Genomic DNA, 17,515 nt, shown 5'->3' on the forward strand with positions numbered 1-17,515 from the left:
CTTCAATGCAATGTTTTAGTGCAGATTCTAGGGCTTAAAAATGGTATTAGTTTTTCTTCCAAAACATTAAAATCAGTAAGGCGATACCATAGCTTCTAAATGCCACATAAACATAATATTTCAAATGTCCCTAAACATTTAGATACATATCATTCTTATACATTTTGATCTTATCAGTACCAAAATTAGCATCTGGGCACTGTTGATCCGAAAGTACATTCTGTGAGAGCTCAAAGTTACAGACCGTGAAATCATCAGCATTCATTTAAGAAAAGTGTTGCAGGTACAAGGCCTTGACATTATCTTTGATGTATGACATTTCATTTTCACAACATCATAGCTGTTGTCTCTCAAAACTGAAAATTGTGCAGAATTTCAGTGATGGAATAGAATATTGATGGTAAGTGTTTTTAAGAACCATCATCTGCTCTCAGTCTTGTCCATTGTTGACACCAATTTAGATCCTCTGATTAAAATGGAAGCTGACTGTACTGCTGGCTTACTTTTTTGGCATGAACAAATTGAGGTTCCATTCTTGTACCAAATCATATGAAGTATCAATTTACCTTGTGGAAATCTGACTGATGTATGCCATAATTGCCATACAAATTCATATTTGCTTTGCAAAGGAGCTCATCATTAATGCAGTCACAGTCCTCAATATTATTTTACTCTTCTGCAGATGAATTTCAACTGTGGTTGCAGCTTATAAAATACTGGATCCAACAACAAACACTATTTGATCTCATCACCCTGTCTAAAAAGCAATAAAACAAAACACCATACAAATTCTTATAAAAGGCTATTCTTAAAGTTTAACTCACAGAGCTGCTATGACAACCGTCCAGATTTTGTACTTCTTCCCATTCTCCTCCTTGATGTAGTAGGCATTCACATCAGCATTGCTCTCCTCAACCTGAAAACAAGTAGGCATTCACATCAGCATTGCTCTCCTCAACCTGAAAACAAGTAGGCAGTCACATCAACATTGCTCTGCTTAACCTGAAAACAAGTAGGCATTCACATCAGCATTGCTTTGCTCAACCTGAAAACAAGTAGGCATTCACATCAACATTGCTCTTCTCAACCTGAAAACAAGTAGGCAGTCACATCAACATTTCTCTTCTCAACCTGAAAATAAGTAGGCATTCACATCAGAATTGCTCTGATTAACCTGAAAACAAGTAGGCATTCACATCAACATTGCTCTTCTCAACCTGAAAACAAGTAGGCAGTCACATCAACATTTCTCTGCTCGACCTGAAAACAAGTAGGCAGTCACATCAGTATTGCTCTGCTCAACCTGAAAACAAGTAGGTATTCACATGAGCATTGCTCTGCTCAACCTGAAAATAAGTATGCATTCACCTCAGAATTGCTCTGATGAACCTGTAAACAAGTAGGCATTCATATCAGAATTGCTCTGATTAACCTGAAAACAAGTAGGTACCTCTTAAGCTTTGCTTCCCCAAAACAGGATATGCATGTAACTGTTTCAGATTTCTGAAAAAATGTTATTTAAGTTCATTTCCTTAATTCCTCACATACATTAAGAGCAAGAGTGTTCATATATTCTTACTGTTTCTTAATTTCTGTGAAAAAATTACTTTGCTCATACATTCTGTGAGATCAACATGGTATTTCCTACTATCAAACTATCAGTCACTTTCTGGTGACTGTCATAACGTAGCCTGTAAATGTATTTTGTCTGTTGTTACTGAAAAAACAATGTTGATAAACAGATGCACCATAACATAGCCTTCATCTTGTAGGACTCCTATTTGACTCACAAAACATCTTTTACCAAATTGTTTTTTCTTATTTTGAAGCAGTAATGGGTACATACCAGCAGGTGAGCTGGCACCACCTTGCTGTAGTCGACAGCCCCCGTGAGCGCTGTGTGGCCCTCACAGTCACGAGTGTTCATGTTGGGCTTGTACTTGAGGATCATTCGGAGTGCTGGCCACTCTTCTTCCTTTTCTTCCCGTAAACCACAATACTCACAAGATTCAACATCCGCAAGCATTTCTGCCACAGACCATTTGCCTGAAACACAAACAAACTGGTTCCAGTGATCATGCTCCTAATCACTGGTCTTCTCCCATAGGCAGATACAGAGTGGTGTCCAGGAGTCCGGACCCCACCTTTTGAAAACCAAAAATAGTGTGTTGTAGGCAATAAAATTGACTGAGAAAGGACTTAAATATTTGTACCCCTCCCTATTAAAAATGTTGGATCTGCCCTTGTCTCAGATTTATTTTTTACAGGCCAGGATGAAATAACTGTAAATCAGTTCCCAGCCATCTACCAGCCATTTTCTAGACTTCCTAGCCCTTCCATTCATTTCATATCCCTTACTGCCAGTTCCCAGCCATTTCACAGCCCTCCAGTCCCTTTCCAGCCTTTCACAGCCCTACCTACCCCAGTCAGCTTGGTATCTGTCCTCTTCCTTCTCTGGCTTGTCCTCTTCTTTCTCATAATGTTTCTCAGATATGATGGCATTCACATCGGACTTAAGTTCATCGATCAGAAACTTGATGAAATCACGTCCACGTTTCCACAACAGCCTTCCAGCTGCCTTATCCTCCTCCTCATCAGTTGAAGATAGTTTTTTCTGCAGAAAACAAATATTTTAAAATATCAATAATTCCTGTCTTAGTATTCACTTTCTACAAGATGTTAAATAAATCTGCCCATTGCCTTATTTCTGTCCTAATTTTCGTTTCCATTTTATAACCTATCACTGCTAATTACCCCTGGCCTTCCGTTTGCACATTGGCCACTGCCCATTACTATGGGCGACCATGCCGTCAAAAATACAAAGTTGAAAAAAAGGACAAACATACGCACGATAGGACACTAAACTGCTAAAGGGGGTTGACAATAAAGAACGCCAGATGGTGTTTCAATTTTGTAAAACATTCAGAGTATAATCTGCTAGTTTCGCTGTGTATGTAACTGCATGCCAAGGTGCACAATTTATTATGTTAACATCTGAAAAGTTAACGTTGTGTGAGAATTGTGCTAACGTGGCACTGTGTCAACTTGTTATTATATTGCATACTTTTAACCTTTAGTTCAGCTTCGTATTTTTTTCACCGGCATCTGTTTTGTATTTTAACCTTTATTAGTAACATTTAACACATTATTCGTAACATTTGACTATTATTGCATGCTTTTCTCCGTTACTTCAACTTTGTATTTTTTGACGGAATGTCTGCCCATACATTACCAATCAGTGATAAGTTATACGTTGGCTTCCTTTTGTCCATTGCTAATCACCTAACAGTGCCAATTATCTGTTTGCACTCCATTGTTAAGTTTCCATCTTAGTTACTTAGTACTTTTGTTGTTCTGACAGGTACATATATATGCTCTCTGCCTCATAGCATTTATTCACCTGATGAAGGAGTAAGTATATACTCCAAAACGTAGTGTTCCTCATAATAAAGAAGTTGACATCCATAAATTCTCTTCCTTGAGTGTATAATTTCTAAATGCCTTTCAAAGACCCAATTGTAGACATTTACAACTTTGTTTAAATCCACATGCACAAATCAAGGATTATAAGGGGGCTGATCCTGAGATCAGAACCCACAGATTAGTCGATTCTGTCACCGCAAGTTATGGCATCATTTTTGGCTACGTGTTCGCTACGTGTTCGCCAGATACTTTCAAGAAAATAGTAGTGTCACTTTAGAGAGCTAAAGCACAGTCCACACATTACCTTGCAGACACTGTACTGCTGACAGGCAGCTAGCAGCGGAGTACTGCCATCATTGCAGAAGGTTTTAGCCATTTCTATGAAAGCTTTCTTTTGTGCTGCATCCTGCATGAAAAGAACACTCATTACATCAACATTATCTTCAATTTTTAACAAATAGTTTCGCAGAGATAATTGCAAGTGAGGATTAGGTGAAGGTCACTGATTTGAAACAGAAGAAAATTACTTTCTAATGACTGGGGAGTAAAACTAATTTCAATTTCACTGCATATCCAAGAATCTTTAACATTCATATTCACATTCTTATTAGAATTCGTTCATACTGACAATTGTTTAGATTTGAATTTGTTTGAAAAAAATCTAAATTTACACTCTGACCAAACCTCCACAGTAGGTTACACAAGAAGAACCCTGAGCAAAATGCTCAATCAAATATCCTTCATGGAGTGGAAGTGTAGAAATTCACCATGGAAACAATGGACTTGAGGACTGCAAGGTAGTCCTTCATGGAGTGAAAGTGTAGAAACTCACCTTGGAAACAATGGACTTGGGGACTGCAAGGTAGTCCTTCATGGAGCAGTACCAATGTAGAAACTCACCTTGGAAACAATGGACTTGGGGACTGCAAGGTAGTCCTTCGTGGAGTAGTACCAATGTAGAAACCCACCATGGAAACAATGGACTTGGGGACTGCAAGGTAGTCCTTCGTGGAGAAGAAGTGGAGAAACTCACCTTGGAAACAATGCACTTGAGGACTGCAAGGTAGTCCTTCATAGAGTCCATGTGGTCGTAACACAGGGAATGGAGGATGTTGTCCCCCTCCTTGTCCAGGTCTGTCATGATGGGGCTGTCCTTCTTCAGCAGAAACTCAACCAGCTGTACGTTGCCCTGGGAACAAAAGAGAGACAAATCCAAATATCTTGAATGGGAGAAGCCCCGAATGTTGCATCATGCAACACCAGCTCTACCTCCAGCTATATACAGTGTAAATGTTCTATACAGTGTAATAATGTTTAAACAAGTCCTTTGGGACATGGGTGGCCTCATCATCTAAGGCATGGAGTTGCATCCCTTAGGTGTGCCAGAATCTTTTATTGGTGGGACGGTTTCTCAAATTTGCCCTGATTATGATTCTTGAGGCGATTTCATCAAAGTGGTTAACGTCTAAGACCTGCATCACTAGGAGTAATCCTCCCACAAAAATGTGATAATTGAAATATTGTTCAAAGCAAACCAAATTCATTCACGCTCTCCTTGACTTGGAGTGATCAAGTCTAGCAAACAAGTGGTTGATAGCACAAGCAACTATTCACTCCATCAATGTGTGACGAAACACATTGAGCCATGTCATACACTGAGACCACCTGAATCCCCTTGGTCAGGTCTTACAACAAGTGTGGGATACATGGAGCCTCTTCTGCACTAGCATCCCCACAGGACGACTTTTTCTGGAATTCATTCTTTGTGTTGTATAATCTCATGTATATAACTTGACATATGTAACTTGAAGAAATAATAAAAACATAGGTCTCTAAAAACATCAGGCAAGATATGAAATGCTTCCCCACAATAAAAACAAAAGAAACAAAAGAAACAAAAGAAACTAAAGAACAGAAACTAAAAGATAGAAACTGAAGAAAAATAAGACAAGCGTATACTTAACGAAGTCATCTATATCCCCTGCCCTTTTTAACATGTTATGGTCCCAAACCAGGTAACTGAACCAACATTTCTCTCAGTTCATGTCATAATAGCTGCAATAGAAATTCTAAAATAAACATTTCTAAAATTCCTTAATATCAAATGGCACCAGTTCAGTATGCACTTTATATATAGACATGCAATGTTTGGCAAGGAAATATTTAAGAGTTTATTTGTTATACTCCATTATATAAAACTTAAATCCAATTTGTTGCCATGGAAACATAAAACATAAAAATTCCTAAAATTCCGAAATAGCAAAAGACACCAGTTCAGTACGTGCCTGGTAGACATGCAAAGTTTTGTAAGAAAGTATTGAATGGGTTTTGAGTTATGCTCCGTAAACAAACACTATCCTATAGAACCTAAGTCCAACTTGTTGCCATGGAAACGTAAAAAATAAAACTTTCTAAAATTCATGAATAGGAAAAGCCACCAGTTCCGCCTGAGTCATGCAAAGTTTTGTATCGAAATATTTAATGGTTTCTGAGTTCTGCTGCGGAAACGATTTCGGGAAGCACAGTCACACGCTCCCACTCACACTCGTTGGGGCGAGGGATAAAAAGGAACTAAATACGGCCCCAATAATTCAATTATTAGCTTTTCATTCAAGAACATAAAAAATAGTGCCACGACCTTGTAGCTCATCTGGGACTGTAGTCAACAGTTAAAAATGTCAAGAAACATAACCCCATAATAAGGTGCTGATTTGGATCAAATTGGGGTGGCATCATTAGTAGGAACAAGCATGTGAAGTTTCAGCTTCATTGGCCCAGTGCTTTCTGAGAAGATGATGTTTACAGTGCAAGGGAATCTGTTTTAAGAGCAGGGTCAAAGAACACAGGTCAAATCAAGGTCCAAATTTGAGAGAGAAAAAAACAGAGCATGTGTATGCCCCACGGCTAACAACACATGTACTAAATTTCATTACATTTTGAAAGAAAATGGCAGAGTAAGGTACGTAAGAAGTTTCAGGTTTCAGTATTGGTCGAGGTGCAATGGTCAAATATAGGTCAAAACTTAAATATCGCAAAAAGCGAAACACTACTTACTACACATGTGCTAAATTTAATTACATTTTGAACAAAAATGGCTGCCATGTTCAAAATCAGATTTGAGTCTCCAGAAATAAATGGGATGTCATCATTGGCGGGAACGCTGCATTAGTTTCAGCTGCGTAAGTCAAGTCATGACTGAAACCAAACAAACATACCATGACATAAGCTCACTTGACTTTCAGTCAGGTGAGCTAAAAAAGTGAAGGTAGAGGCAAGGATGAAGATCTTATAATTAATTCATCATTGTCTAACTTACGTTTCTCATAGCTGCCATGACTGCTGACATTCCCTTCTTGTCCAGAGCCTTCTGGTCACAGCCATTTTCTACCAGCAACTTGGCAATCTTCACACTTGTTTCCATCGCCTCATCACTTGGCATTGGCGTCTGCAGTTACAACATTGAGAAAGACATGGTATATGTTCAGGTACAAATTGTATACAGAACAGAAATATCATAAAACCTGACATTACACATGTTTTAGCCCCAGGTCTGGGATAGCAACAATCATGCAGGTGATGAATCTTTAATTAATGCTGTTTAACACCACAGTCAGCATGAAGCTTTGACCTGAGTAATGATCAATACCATCAGGGTGGAAAGACACACCATTTAGCAGGTGACACTTAGTTTACATCTGGGCCCTGTTCCACAGAGCAATCTTAGTGCTACGTTGATCGTAAGCCTATGGTAAAGTATGGGAGTTACGACCAACTTAGCACTAAGGTCGCTTTGTGGAACAGGGCCCAGAACTGTATGTTGTTAACGTAGGAAGATACGTCATTATCCAAGTGATACTTAGTTTCAGGGTAAGTAGGCAGGTTACTGTATCAGACAGACTGTCTTCCATGTTATCCCATGAAGATTATTCACTTGGCAGGTTACTGTATCAGACAGACTGTCTTCCGTGTTGTCCTATGAAGATTATTCACTTGGCAGGTTACTGTATCAGACAGACTGTCTTCCATGTTATCCCATGAAGATTATTCACTTGGCAGGTTACTGTATCAGACAGACTGTCTTCCATGTTATCCTATGAAGATTATTCACTTGGCAGGTTACTGTATCAGACAGACTGTCTTCCATGTTGTCCCATGAAGATTATTCACTTGGCAGGTTACTGTATCAGACAGGCTGTCTTCTGTGTTGTCCTTTGAAGATTATTCACTTGGCAGGTTACTGTATCAGACAGACTGTCTTCTGTGTTGTCCTATGAAGATTATTCACTTGGCAGGTTACTGTATCAGACAGACTGTCTTCCATGTTGTCCCATGAAGATTATTCACTTGGCAGGTTACTGTATCAGACAGACTTGTCTTCCATGTTATCCTATAAAGATTATTCACTTGGCAGGTTACTGTATCAGACAGGCTGTCTTCTGTGTTGTCCTATGAAGATTATTCACTTGCCAGGTTACTGTATCTGACAGACTGTCTTCTGTGTTGTCCTATGAAGATTATTCACTTGGCAGGTTACTGTATCAGACAGACTGTCTTCCATGTTGTCCTATGAAGAATATTTCACTTGGCAGGTTACTGTATCAGACTGACTGTCTTCTGTGTTATCCTATGAAGATTATTCACTTGGCAGGTTATCCTATAGAGACTTTCCACTTAGGTTCTATTTCTTATAAGAACCTTTTAAAATATGACCATGTTGATATATTCTGAAATTACGATATTGTTACTAATTTGTTTATTAAAATACAAATTATGTAATATGTGTTCAAGGTTCTAGAGGGGAGCAGGTACAAAGTTTAGAAAGATGTAAAATAATATGTGACAATCCAGTGATTAATATTATGAGCATCGATCCACGCATTTTGGATTGATGACATGCATTAACCAAGTCAGCGAGCCTGACCACCCAATCCCGTTAGCCGCCTTTTACTACAAGCGTAGTCATCTTTTACGGCAAGCATGGGTTTCCGAAGACCTATTCTACCCCGGAATCCTCGCGGGTCTCATCTTTATGGTGGGACTGGAGAACTCTTATAATATACTCAGGGTACCACTATGCAATTTAACTTCCAACATCCATATCAGTATCCACCCAGTAACCATGGTAACTCACAAGCTGTGTGCCCTCCAGGAGGATGTCATTGCGGGCCAGGTGATGAAGCTGCAACAGAACAGGCATCACATGACTCCTGTTATATTACAGATGTACAACCATTACTACAGATACTGTTGTCAACTCACAGGTGTACAACCATCACTACAGGGAACTGTTGTCAACTCACATGTATACAACCATCACTAAAGGTAACTTGTCAACTCACAGGTATACAACCATCACTACAGATACTGTTGTCAACTCACAGGTATACAACCATCACTACAGGTAACTGTTGTCAACTCACAGGTATACAACCATCACTACAGATACTGTTGTCAACTCACAGGTATACAACCATCACTACAGGTAACTGTTGTCAACTCACAGGTATACAACCATCACTACAGGTAACTGTTGTCAACTCACAGGTATACAACCATCACTACAGGTAACTGTTGTCAACTCACAGGTATACAACCATCACTACAGGATACTGTTGTCAACTCACGGGTGTACAACCATCACTACAGGATACTGTTGTCAACTCACAGGTATACAACCATCACTACAGGTAACTGTTGTCAACTCACATGTATACAACCATTACTACAGGGAACTGTTGTCAACTCACAGGTATACAACCATCACTACAGGTAACTGTTGTCAACTCACAGGTGTACAACCATCACTACAGGATACTGTTGTCAACTCACAGGTATACAACCATCACTACAGGTAACTGTTGTCAACTCACATGTATACAACCATTACTACAGGGAACTGTTGTCAACTCACAGGTATACAACCATCACTACAGGGAACTGTTGTCAACTCACAGGAATACAACCACTACTACAGATACTGTTGTCAACTCACGGGTGTACAACCATCACTACAGGGAACTGTTGTCAACTCACAGGTATACAACCATCACTACAGATACTGTTGTCAACTCACAGGTATACAACCATCACTACAGATACTGTTGTCAACTCACAGGTATACAACCATTACTACAGGGAACTGTTGTCAACTCACAGGTATACAACCATCACTACAAGTAACTGTTGTCAACTCACAGGTATACAACCATTACTACAGGGAACTGTTGTCAACTCACAGGTATACAACCATCACTACAGGTAACTGTTGTCAACTCACAGGTATACAACCATCACTACAGGTAACTGTTGTCAACTCACAGGTATACAACCATTACTACAGGTAACTGTTGTCAACTCACAGGTATACAACCATCACTACAGATACTGTTGTCAACTCACAGGTATACAACCATCACTACAGATACTGTTGTCAACTCACAGGTATACAACCATTACTACAGGGAACTGTTGTCAACTCACAGGTATACAACCATCACTACAGGTAACTGTTGTCAACTCACAGGTATACAACCATTACTACAGGGAACTGTTGTCAACTCACAGGTATACAACCATCACTACAGGTAACTGTTGTCAACTCACAGGTATACAACCATCACTACAGATACTGTTGTCAACTCACAGGTATACAACCATTACTACAGGGAACTGTTGTCAACTCACAGGTATACAACCATCACTACAGGTAACTGTTGTCAACTCACAGGTATACAACCATTACTACAGGGAACTGTTGTCAACTCACAGGTATACAACCATCACTACAGGTAACTGTTGTCAACTCACAGGTATACAACCATCACTACAGGTAACTGTTGTCAACTCACAGGTATACAACCATTACTACAGGGAACTGTTGTCAACTCACAGGTATACAACCATCACTACAGGTAACTGTTGTCAACTCACAGGTATACAACCATCACTACAGGTAACTGTTGTCAACTCACAGGTATACAACCACTACTACAGATACTGTTGTCAACTCACAGGCATACAACCATTACTACAGATACTGTTGTCAACTCACAGGCATACAACCATCACTACAGGATACTGTTGTCAACTCACAGGCATACAACCATCACTACAGGTAACTGTTGTCAACTCACAGGTATACAACCATTACTACAGGGAACTGTTGTCAACTCACAGGTATACAACCATCACTACAGGGAACTGTTGTCAACTCACAGGTGTACAACCATCACTACAGGATACTGTTGTCAACTCACAGGTGTACAACCATCACTACAGGGAACTGTTGTCAACTCACAGGTATACAACCATCACTACAGGTAACTGTTGTCAACTCACAGGTATACAACCACTACTACAAATACTGTTGTCAACTCACAGGTATACAACCATCACTACAGGGAACTGTTGTCAACTCACAGGTGTACAACCATCACTACAGGGAACTGTTGTCAACTCACAGGTACACAACCATCACTACAGGTAACTGTTGTCAACTCACAGGTATACAACCATCACTACAGATACTGTTGTCAACTCACAGGTGTACAACCATCACTACAGATACTGTTGTCAACTCACAGGTGTACAACCATCACTACAGATACTGTTGTCAACTCACAGGTGTACAACCCTCAACATCCACAAAGGTGCAGTCCGCTTTCTTGTCCTTCACCAGATATACCATCTGCTCATACAGGTCTGGGTACAGGGCACTTGAGGCAGCTGTAGACACTAATGTCATACCTAGACAGAGGATTAAATATGGAATAAATGCATCATTATCAATATCTTACAAAGGTGTATGCAATTTAAACTGACAAGATATTCAAAATGCAAATTAAAATCGCAACAATTCTACAAGTACAAAAAGTGTGAAAATCATGCATTAATCTTTTTCAGAGTTAACTCGTAATGAATACTTTCAGAAAGTGTAACCACAAACATTTCTATGAGATTTTTCTATCTCATGATCTTGACCTCTAAACTTTCAAAGCAGGCCTCCATCCTAGAGAATGCATACACCAAGTTTAATTACGCATGTAGTAATACTTTTTGAGAAAGTGTGACGATAAACTTTGGAGTAAGACCTATCTTGTGACCTTGACCTTGACCTTCTAACTGCATTTTTGACAAAAAGAAATCCCCATGGCCATGTGAAATAAGTTCATTTTAGCATATCCTCTGTCAATCTTTGCCATTCCATATTCAAGAGAAACTACTTTTGACAATTACCTCGAAGGGAACCAAACGCAATTGACATTTGATGTGGATTGACTTCTTGAGAAAGTTGAAAACATAAAGTTTCATGCGTGTAGAGGTAACGATGCCTTACAAACTGACAATGAGATTACTATGTAGCACAAAAACCATAACGCTGACCGAGACCATTTTCTAATCTTGACCAAAACCTTTCCAAAGCAGGACCCCATACCTAAGAAAGGTATATGCCAAGTTCAATAATAAATGTATGAATACATTTTTTCAGAAACTGTGACTTTTCTTTGCATATTTATCTCATTATTTTGACCTTTGACTTTTGACTTTTTTCATATACGAGTGCCCCCCAAAATTCCCAGTGCCATTTGTAAGAAGTCTATTGATAAACAATCTCTGATGTTGATAATCTTTGTGTAGTACCGTATTTTCTTGAGTATAGTGCGCACCCATGTATAATGCGCACCCCCCTCTAGCGGGTTCAATATTTTGGAAAAAAAGAAATTTGAATATTATGCGCAGAAAAAAATTACACCGTACCCTTTCAGCGAAGTCCGGCAACCGAACGGGTGATGAGAAACTTCGTCAGTACAACTTCGAAATTTGAGATAAAAAAATCACCAGACATGTTTATTTACCGTTTAAATAGTATTTATTGTTCTGCTAGGCATTGTTTTATATCCAGGGATTAAGATTACCTTGTGTATTTTCTCGTAAACTAAGCCGGAAACAGCAATCAGCTGTACACACGTTTTCTTGGAATCGACCGGTGATTCGGTCAAGACACACACAATGATATAACTTAATAGGATTTTTAATGCAAGGATCGGCAAAAATTGTATCTGAAACTATCTTTTTTATCAGGAATAATATATTCCATTATTTTCCTAATTAAATGCAGCCTTTTCTAAACATATTTAAAATAATATTAACCCTAAGCGAAGCAGCTGATCGCTATTCCTGGGTATTATTTTTTACATGGAATCAGTCTGACCAGTCACCGTCAAGGCTCACACGCACGAGAATTTCATGTTGACATAGAATCGTCAAACAAAAACAAATATGACTTTTAACAAGTCAAAGTATGTCATTTATGATATATGTATCCATTCTCTGTCAACTAAAGTTCGTTTCAAGGCACACTATACTCTAGAAAATACGGTAGTCATTAGAAACATCACTGTCAGTACTAGAGGTCAAATTCCAACAAAATCTTAGAGCAGTCCTATTTCAAGCGTCAGCTTATTATTTTGATTACACCTTATACATAACTCTATCTTGGGTCAATATCTAAGCATAATCCAAGATACATAATCTTCACAATAATACATTCTAGTGAGAAAAAAACATTGATGCACACTTCATATGATCAACTCCATGCTTTTGAGCTTCATACAGTTGAACCGTCACTTAAAGTGTTTCATCATGTTTGTTGTTTGCTTAGTGCCTAACTCAGCAACATTCCAGCCATCAGATGACGGCCTATCAATAATTGAGTGAGGATCAGTGAAATTAGTAGTTCATATAGAGCAAAGTCCCACACAATCAGCACATGACATGCAATGAAACAAGTGACCGAGCCTACCTGTGAAGATCCGGGTTAGAATAGGTTTTCAGCAACCAATGCTTGCTGTAAAAGGCAACTATGCTTGTCGTAAGAGGCAACTTATAGGATCAGGTTGTCAGGCTTGCTGACTTGGTTGATGCATGTCATCGTATCTCAATTGCGTAGATCAATGCTCATGAAGTCAATCACTGGACTGTCTAGTCTAGCCTTGATTATTTTATAGACTGCTGTCATATAGCTGGGCTGGGAAGTTTTCTAACCAGACACCCCACAGGGGTCTCATACTCATATGAAGTCTCAAAGTGAAAGTCAAATCTTAGTTATCTTTGTAATTCCCTGCCCTACCTTGGTCATCCTGGAAATTGACATCAACATCAGATTTTGACAGCAGCAGGCTGACAATACCAAAATGGCTCTTCATGTAGGCAATGGAGAGAGGAGTAGTCTGATAAATACAAAAGAGAATTCTAATTAGCAGTGTATGATCCTGTTTTTTTTAACCTCCTCACAGGGATAAGAAGTTAAAATAATGAGATTGTATGTCTTTTCATCATCAAACAACCTGTTCTGTATATAAGTACACCTTGAGTACAATGCAGTGTCTGAAACAACTGCCTCTCCGCCTGTCCATAACTGGTAACTTTTCTGTCGGGCTGCATGGAATTTTCCTCTACCTGCCCAACTGTTTGGCAGATAATTTTAAGACAGCTTACATATTCTGTTTTATTATAACTCCTTGTAGATTCAGATGTAATTGTTTACATTATTTCAACTGAATCAAGACACAATTTGTCTCTTATTAGCTTGGTGGGATTTTTCAATATTCATAATATCTGAATACGGGCAGGTAACTTTGAAGATGGGCACGCAACATTTATGGATCACCTGCCCGACTATCTCGTTAGGGTTTGAAAGTATTTCCAACACTGGTACAATGCAATCTGAGAATACCTACAACATACTCCCATTTATCATGTCATATTTGAAGGAAATAATTAATGCCATTGGCAAATAGTGATATGGTCTCAGTACATCTTTATAACCACAACACAAACCCAATCACTGTCTCCAATGTGTCTTTATTGCATAATGTTTTTCATGATTCTCGTACACTTCATGTCTTGTCAAAGAATCCATTTTGTGGTGAAGTCACAAATATGTTTGAATTCAAATTCATCCAAATATGACATGATAGATGGGACAAGAGTTTTAACACTATCAGATTGCATTTCATTCTTTGTGTTTTGAAATATACATCTGCTTCAACTCACCCAGTATATAATAGCCTCTGGGTGATCAACTCACTCCAGTTGTGCCCAGAGTTACAGTATGTAACAGCCTCTGGGTGATCAACTCACTCCAGTTGTGCCAAGAGTTACAGTATGTAACAGCCTCTGGGTGATCAACTCACTCCAGTTGTGCCCAGAGTTACAGTATGTAACAGCCTCTGGGTGATCAACTCACTCCAGTTGTGCCCAGAGTTACAGTATGTAACAGCCTCTGGGTGATCAACTCACTCCAGTTGGGCCCAGGGTTACAGTATGTAACAGCCTCTAGGTGATCAACTCACTCCAGTTGTGCCAAGAGTTACAGTATGTAACAGCCTCTGGGTGATCAACTCACTCCAGTTGTGCCCAGAGTTACAGTATGTAACAGCCTCTGGGTGATCAACTCACTCCAGTTGTGCCCAGAGTTACAGTATGTAACAGCCTCTAGGTGATCAACTCACTCCAGTTGTGTCCAGAGTTACAGTATGTAACAGCCTCTGGGTGATCAACTCACTCCAGTTGTGCCCAGAGTTACAGTATGTAACAGCCTCTAGGTGATGAACTCACTCCAGTTGTGCCAAGAGTTACAGTATGTAACAGCCTCTGGGTGATCAACTCACCTTCCAGTCATTTCCTACATTGGCGTCTGCTCCTGCCTCTAGTAGTGTTTTGACACAGAAGTACCAGCCGTACGCTGCAGCGTAGTTGATGGGGGAGTTGCCGGAGTTGTCACACAGATTGGGGTTGCAGCCAATGTTCAGTAGGTAGGACAAGATGTTTGTGTTCCCGTTCATGGCTGCATGGATCAAAGCTGTTCTGCCCAGGCGGTCTGAAAACATTACAGTGTAAGAATTTCACACCTCAGTCAACACTGAACTCCTTTTTTTTCCTGTACAGGGTATATGTCCTAATAACTAACCATTCTCAGCTGTCCAGATTAAAAAAACCAAACATTTTTATAATTCTCTTAACAAGCAAAGCCATCTGATATAGATCTACTATAAATAACCCCCTGCCATATTTCATATCAAGCAGGGATTCACCTAGATCTGCTCAGAGGCTGATATTCAGCCCCAAGTCGGCAGCACATGTCCATTAAAATTCCCAAAATGGAACTACAAATTTCCAATTCATGTTATACAGTAATGACTAATGTTATTGTTATGGCTTAAAAATTTGTAGAGTTGATTTACAAAAATGAGCAAAATATTATTTTTCTCAAATTGCCTGCCAAGGGCACTTAGTTTAGAATCTGGTTTAATCCCGGTCTAGTTAATGAAGTTTGAGTAAATTTGATTGTAATTTCATCAAGAATCTGAATTCAAATATTTTTTTAAATATACTGAACAGCATTGAAAACGCACCAACATGAAAATGGATGTATTTTTATCCGGGCCTAAGTCATATGAAAATATATAAGTGAATGAGTAATATACGACGTTCTGGACGAAGCATGAAGAAGAACAGCTCGTCAAAACACATTCCTAAATTTTTTGTGAGCAACATCACCAAAACGCAACAAATTGCGTGCACATCATGGAAAATGTGTTTTGTTTCACAGGAAGCATGCAGAATAGGGCTATAAAAGACAGACTTTTAAAAGCCACATCACTTGTTGCTGCAGACGTAAAGGCTACCGACACAAGAAATGCCAAGATTAACAGCAGAGGGACGTGAAAGTGCCTTGGGCATGCTTCAAGTTGGTATGTCAAGTACAGTCGTTGCACAACGGTTTCAATGCCATCATTCAACAGTCCTCAGGCTTCTGAGCAGATACCAGCATGTGTCATGGTGTGGGGCGGCATCAGTCATAACCATCAAACAGAGCTCCATGTCGTGGAAGAGTTAATGCCCTTTACTAAAGGGATAACATATTGGCAAATCACGTCATCCATTTCTTTCATCAGCACCAGGATATGCACACCTTCCAGCAAGATAATGCAAGAGCGCACACAGCACGTGTTTCAACACAGTACCTAGCGAACAATAATGTGCCTCTGCTTCCATGGCCAGCCATGTCACCCGATCTATCGCCAATTGAACATCTATGGGATTACCTGGGTCAACGCCTCTCACGTCGTCCGCAAGTACAGAACCTGAGAGAACTTGAAAATACATGTACACTATGTCAAGAGTGGAATGCCCCAGAACACTATTCGCAGACTTATTCGATCAATGAGAACGCCTTGCATGGCCTGTGTTGCTGCCAATGGAGGACATACCAGATATTGACTTTTCATTTTAACCCTATGTGTCTTCCTTACACTGATGACGTGAATGTAATTACTGTGTGGTATTCCTGTTTCCTTTGTCGTCTTTCTTAATAATCCGTCTATGTCTGTTCTAATTAAAATCGGTCATTGCTCAAGTTGTTTTTGTAATATTTCAAGATTTATTGCTGGTGCGTTTTCAATGCTGTTCAGTATATAATTAAAAAGCTAAAAAATGTATCTTGATTTGGGCTTGTGACTGGATGATTAGCCTTCCCTGCACATGGCCTGACCTTTCCGCTGCACAACTGCCTCATGGTCCACAAGGTAGTTCAGTGTATCCAGGAAACCAAACTGAGCGGCCATCATGAGAGGCGTGACCTTGAAGCGAGATGTGTTGAGTGGCACATCTACCTTGGCTCCATTACCGACCAGCACATCAACAATTTCCTACAACAAACAGCTATACTGTACAATCACCGATGGAAACAGGATTTTAATAAGAGTATACTATGCACAAAGTGTGTGAGTGATTTAGGATTAATGCTGCTTTGAAGAGTATTTCAGTTACATCATGGCTTCATAATAGGGGCACCCAGAGGCTTCAGGGAATGTGTAAAATTCACTTTAAGTAGATTTAAAGGCTACATGAAAATAAAAAGATTACTGCACTGCAAAGAATGTGAATGAGCAAGAATACTCTTCACTCCTTCACAAATTTCCTACTGATGTCTGACACACTGAAAAAGCAACATTTTGCTGAATAGATTCAACAAGCTCCAGTCTGTGACCCCAATGCTTGAGTCATCCATGTGTAGCGGCCATTAAAT

The 17,515-nt window shown here is 39.5% G+C and overlaps 1 protein-coding gene across 2 annotated transcripts in view; it reads right to left on the bottom strand.

Annotated features, from left to right (window-relative positions):
- The window catches only part of LOC139480527 (poly [ADP-ribose] polymerase tankyrase-like), an 80,254-nt gene that overhangs the window by 38,411 nt on the left and 24,328 nt on the right, over positions 1–17,515 (bottom strand). For both annotated transcript variants that reach the window (XM_071263620.1, XM_071263621.1), the window contains exons 16-26: positions 16,979–17,135; positions 15,096–15,304; positions 13,553–13,652; positions 11,045–11,169; positions 8,555–8,602; positions 6,740–6,868; positions 4,457–4,612; positions 3,728–3,829; positions 2,422–2,614; positions 1,847–2,046; positions 825–916 (exon numbers count right to left, since the gene is read on the bottom strand). In XM_071263620.1, the coding sequence (XP_071119721.1) occupies positions 825–916; positions 1,847–2,046; positions 2,422–2,614; positions 3,728–3,829; positions 4,457–4,612; positions 6,740–6,868; positions 8,555–8,602; positions 11,045–11,169; positions 13,553–13,652; positions 15,096–15,304; positions 16,979–17,135 (1,511 nt within the window). The remainder of the gene's footprint in view (positions 1–824; positions 917–1,846; positions 2,047–2,421; positions 2,615–3,727; positions 3,830–4,456; positions 4,613–6,739; positions 6,869–8,554; positions 8,603–11,044; positions 11,170–13,552; positions 13,653–15,095; positions 15,305–16,978; positions 17,136–17,515) is intronic.

The sequence above is a fragment of the Haliotis cracherodii genome, unplaced genomic scaffold (assembly GCF_022045235.1).
Source record: "Haliotis cracherodii isolate W230 unplaced genomic scaffold, xgHalCrac1.p SCAF_4, whole genome shotgun sequence".
Classification (NCBI taxonomy): Eukaryota; Metazoa; Mollusca; class Gastropoda; order Lepetellida; family Haliotidae; genus Haliotis; species Haliotis cracherodii.